Here is a 4,808-nt window from a genome sequence, read left to right on the forward strand (position 1 = left end):
CCTGTTTCTTCTGTAATAAGGTGGGACACATGAAGAAGGATTGTACCAAATATGCCACTTGGCGTGTAAAGAAGGGTATGATTCTTACTTTCTTTTGTTCTAAGGCTAGTTTAAGTTATGCACCTATTGATACTTGGTGGGTAGATTCTGCTGCTACTACTCATGTAAGTGTTACTATGCAGGGTTGCGTGTGGAGCTAACCGCCAAATGATACTAAAAGATACATCTATGTGGCATGTAACAGCCCAGACCACCCGCTAGCACGATATTGTCCGCTTTGGCACACAAGGCCTCACGGTTTTGCCTTTGACGATAGGGATGCTAGCCGAAACCCCCCACACTCACTCGTCAAAACGCGTCATGCTAGGGAGAGGTATCCACACCCTTATAAGGCATGCTTCGTTCTCCTCTCCAACCGATGTGGGCCTTACAATCCACCCCCTAAGGGAGCCCAGCGCCCTCGCTGGCACATCGATCCGGGTCCGGCTCTGATACCATCTGTAACAGTCCAGACCACCCGCTAGCACGATATTGTCCGCTTTGGCATATAAGGCCTCACGGTTTTGCCTTTGACGATAGGGATGATAGCCGAAGCCCATATCGGTTGGAGAGGAGAACGAAGCATGCCTTATAAGGGTGTGGATACCTTTTTATCTCTCTTTTTACGTGCATTCTTATTATAATATTTTCCTCATATATTAATATTTTTAACCAGCAACCTCGCTATATATGTAGCCACCTTCCCTACAAATCCAACAAATCTCATTGTCTTTCTCTTCGCCTGGTTTAATTTTCGTACCGGCCATTTCTTGTCTTTTCCAATCTTTTCTTCATTCTTCTAGCTAGCCCTTCTTTACTGTCTCTAATTATATTTTTTACAGAGAAGTAGTACAATATATACTTAGAAACTTATCATAATATCAGATCGGATCATATAACAAGATCGAGGAGAGCAAATTATATTAAACCTCTTTCTAAAGTAGAACAAATATAAGATTATTCTCAGACTCGGATTAATATATAAAGACCATGGAAAACTCCTCATCTGCATCGTATATCCACCTGGTGAGTTTTTCTTTTTCTTCTTTTCCCCTTTTTCGGTTTGTGATATAAATATAAGTGAAATTTTAATTAATAATTACAAGGGTCTAATTATATATATATATGTATGTGTATAGGTGCACCGTTTGATAGAGGAGTGTATCCTCTTCAACATGAGCAGAGAAGAGTGTATGGAAGCTCTTTCCAAACATGCAAATATTCAGCCCGTTATTACCTCCACCGGTAATTAATTAACTAAATCACCTATCTTGCTTAATTAGCTTAACTGCTTTAATTTCAACTGCTCTGTATGTTGGATCAATAATAATAAAAATGAACTTTCATTTTTTCTTTAATTCCATCACATTTATATTAATTTTCGAGACTAATACAGAAAATGTAATTAATGAGTCCATTAGATTATATTAATGTAGTATTTATCACGCATAGGTTGGGAAAAAGGAACAGAAAAATGTATAATTCATGAATCGTTATGGATGATGTTATCTCATTGTTATTTTCAAACTCATTTATTTATTTTGATATTTGGTTGTTGCTGGGGGCATGGCGGCCAAATAAAAAATGAAATGGATATTTGAATGACGCACGTGCATGCATGTGTTGAGAGCAGTGTGGAAGGAGTTGGAGAAAGAGAATAAGGAGTTCTTCGAGGCATACTCAAATAGCAGAGCCCAGAGAGCAGCTTCAGAGCAAGACACAAGGCAAATGATTCGCGACATACTCTCAGATCCTTCCAAACAACGAGTTTAGCTTTTGGACGCAAACAAGGTATTAATTCCACCAACTCTACATTAAAATTCACCAATCAGTAATATTATTATTTTTTATTAATATTTATATTTATATAAAATTTATATACAAAAAATATATAATTTATATTTATATTTATTAAAATTTATATAATTTATATTTATATTTTTTAAATTTTATATATAAAAATTAATAAAATTTATTTATTAAAAATAATTTAATTTTATATTAGTCAAATGATACACAAAATACTAAAATTTACTAACTCTTAAAAATTTCTCATTAAAATTAATTATTTCGGTAGAATAGATACATTAAAAATAAATTTATATATATATAATAGTTGATTTAATGTGCAAATCACATTCTTGAATTAATTAGATGCTAATAATAATTAATATTCTGTAAACTACTAAAATTACATTTGAAAGATTTACGTGCTGACAAAAATAATTAAAAAACAAAATGCTACAATTTTTAAAAATTAATAGAAACGATTAATCGTCAAATAATTCTGTGTCTACTGACCAAAAAGAGGGTGTGACACCATATAAGATTGTCACATATAAAAATTCGTACTTGTCACATCATCTTAATTTTTTAAAAAATAGTTGTCATTTTTAATTTTTTAGACTTTTTCTCGATGCTTAAATCTTTGAGAGATGCATTTTAGGTAAATTATTCTTTTGTGAGAATATTAAGGAATCAATATTTTTAATAAATAATAAATAAAAATTTGATCAATATTACTTCAAATATAAAAAAATAATATTTACCTACTATTTTTTTTATAATTTTCTTACAAAAAAAATACCGAATCAACACATATCTTTTAAAAAGTTTAAATATGTATTTAAAAAAAATAATTAACTATCTTCTTATTTTTTCAAAATATTCACATATTTGTCATATTTTTTATATTAATAAATTGCAATAATATATAAATATGTTTTAGTTTGAAACAAATAAATTATAACAGTAAAAGTTCAAAACGACATTTCTTGTTTAAAAAGCATATCACGAAAGTCTATTTAATCATAATAAAAAAATGTTAAATAAATATATAAAATAAAAATATATAGAAATAACACCAAATCTGTTCAGGTAAGTAGGTAACTGAGGTCACCAATTGAGGTTTGTTTTGAATTGACATTAGAGTGGAATGGTGAAGGAGCAAGCTGGCGGGGACAAAACGACGCGGGAGAAGGGAACAGAACGGCGTCGTATTAATAATGGACGGTACAAATGTCTCTCTTTGATTTGTCTTAATATGTGCAATTAGTTGAAGTCAACACAGCACTTCTACACACTACAGTGACTGGGAGAGCGTGACGTGGATGCACGTGTCAAATAATTAATGGTAAAGAGAATGTGTAAGACTCATGAGTCCATATGTACATCTAGATTATCATATTATATGAAATGTATTAGCATTTCCCATCATTTACATTTAATGTTTTAGATATTTGAACTATATCTATAACACCATAACCTCTATTTTTTTCTTGCTTAGAGAAATAATAATAGATAGGTTAGTCCCTTGGGAAACATACTATAATATTTCTAGTAATTGGATACGTGCCTTTTGTGCTGTGCAATGTTGTTAATTGTTCCATTGGTGACTGGTGAGGTGAGGTCGGATATATGATGTAACGTAGATTTGTGGATGCCTTTATATAGGTGGTGGCATTGTGCAATTCGTATTTGACAACGTAGGTAGTACGTACATGTATGTGGTGGGGTTTTGAGGTTGTGTTTTGTGCTTATTGTATTTATACAGTCGCTGTAGCAGAGTCGCTTTCCACCAGTTTTATAAAGAAAAGAGGAAAATGGTTAGGATTTTATTTTTTAAATAAACGTGTATGTAATGTATAGTAGTGTGCCGTATAGGAATCAGAATAAATGAGGCGATTTGAGCCTTTATATTAGGTCAGCTCACTCGGTCACTCACACTCTCTCTCTCTCCCTCGTTTAACTTGTGTTTACTCTCCAAAAGCTATTTCCTTTTCATGCCATGGCTATAATTTCATCATTCGTACTTGTTAGAATATAATTAGAATCAATTAATAAATATTCAGATATACTAAATAATATTAATTGATCCTAATTATATTCTAACAAAATAATACTAATTGATCCTAATTATATTCTAACAAATTCTTTTAGCCCCTATAAATACCTTTCTATATTGTATCATTTCAAAACAACTTGAATAGACAACTAGAATATAACTTGAATATACACAAATCCTTCCTCCAGTTTTGTCTCTTATTTCTAACATGGTATTAGAGTCATGGTATCCTCCTTGAAGAGAATAGGTTGTTTTCCTTGCTATGAAATCATCGTAGTTTTTGCACTTTTTTTCTATGCCATTTTTTCTTACCTTTTGTCACTCGATACTTTTTCACCTCACCGACTAGTTTGTTTTCTCTGTCTTGTATTTTTTCGAGTCGAAAGATCAAACACCACTGTCATCCGCTGCTTACATGAAGAAATCATATAGTTTCCGCTCTTTTTTGGCAGTTTCATTTGTGTTCTCTCGTGGTAGTTCCGTTTGTGTTCTCTAGTGGCAGTTCCGTCTGCACTTCTTTCAGATACCGGCAGTTTCGTCTGCGCTTCCTTCAGACAAGCGGCAGTTCCGTCTGCGCTTCCTTCAGATTAGCGGCAGTTCCATTTGTGCTTTCTTCCAACAGTTCCGTCTGCACCCGTTTTATCAATTTATGCAGTTTTTTTTTTCTATTTATTTCGTTGTTTTAAATATGTTTCAAACTCAAGTTGTCACTTGAGTTTGAGGGGGGATGTTAGAATATAATTAGGATCAATTAGTATTATTTAGTATATCTGAATATTTATTATAGAAAATTACGTCTTTATTATTACGATTCTCTTAGCCCCTATAAATACCCTTCTATATTGTATCATTTCAAAACAACTTGAATAGACAACTAGAATATACTCAATAATACACAAATTTTTTCTCCAGTGTAGTCTCTTGT

General features: G+C 32.3%; 1 protein-coding gene across 3 annotated transcripts; it reads left to right on the top strand.

Moving 5' to 3' along the window:
• Positions 1 to 417: 417 nt before the first annotated feature.
• On the top strand, positions 418 to 3,410 carry LOC112758935 (uncharacterized). Of its 3 annotated transcripts, none has more exons than XM_025807725.3 (4): positions 418 to 1,065; positions 1,179 to 1,284; positions 1,673 to 1,830; positions 2,969 to 3,410. In XM_025807725.3, exons 1-3 carry the CDS (start codon positions 1,030 to 1,032, stop codon positions 1,810 to 1,812), a joined length of 282 nt encoding a protein of 93 aa, XP_025663510.1. In that variant the 5' UTR covers positions 418 to 1,029; the 3' UTR covers positions 1,813 to 1,830; positions 2,969 to 3,410. The 3 variants fall into 3 exon arrangements, with proteins under 3 accessions (XP_025663510.1, XP_025663512.1, XP_025663511.1); XM_025807727.2 differs by having other exon boundaries at positions 578 to 1,065; positions 2,984 to 3,410; XM_025807726.2 differs by having other exon boundaries at positions 665 to 1,065; positions 2,917 to 3,410.
• The last annotated feature ends 1,398 nt before the right edge of the window (positions 3,411 to 4,808 follow it).

The sequence above is a fragment of the Arachis hypogaea genome, chromosome 16 (assembly GCF_003086295.3).
Source record: "Arachis hypogaea cultivar Tifrunner chromosome 16, arahy.Tifrunner.gnm2.J5K5, whole genome shotgun sequence".
Classification (NCBI taxonomy): Eukaryota; Viridiplantae; Streptophyta; class Magnoliopsida; order Fabales; family Fabaceae; genus Arachis; species Arachis hypogaea.

Coding starts and splice junctions, on each gene's coding strand:
- LOC112758935 (XM_025807725.3), top strand. CDS start 1,030: ATGGAAAACTCCTCATCTGCATCGTATATCCACCTG. Junction 1,066..1,178: donor CTGCATCGTATATCCACCTG/GTGAGTTTTTCT, acceptor GTATGTGTATAG/GTGCACCGTTTGATAGAGGA. Junction 1,285..1,672: donor GCCCGTTATTACCTCCACCG/GTAATTAATTAA, acceptor TGTTGAGAGCAG/TGTGGAAGGAGTTGGAGAAA.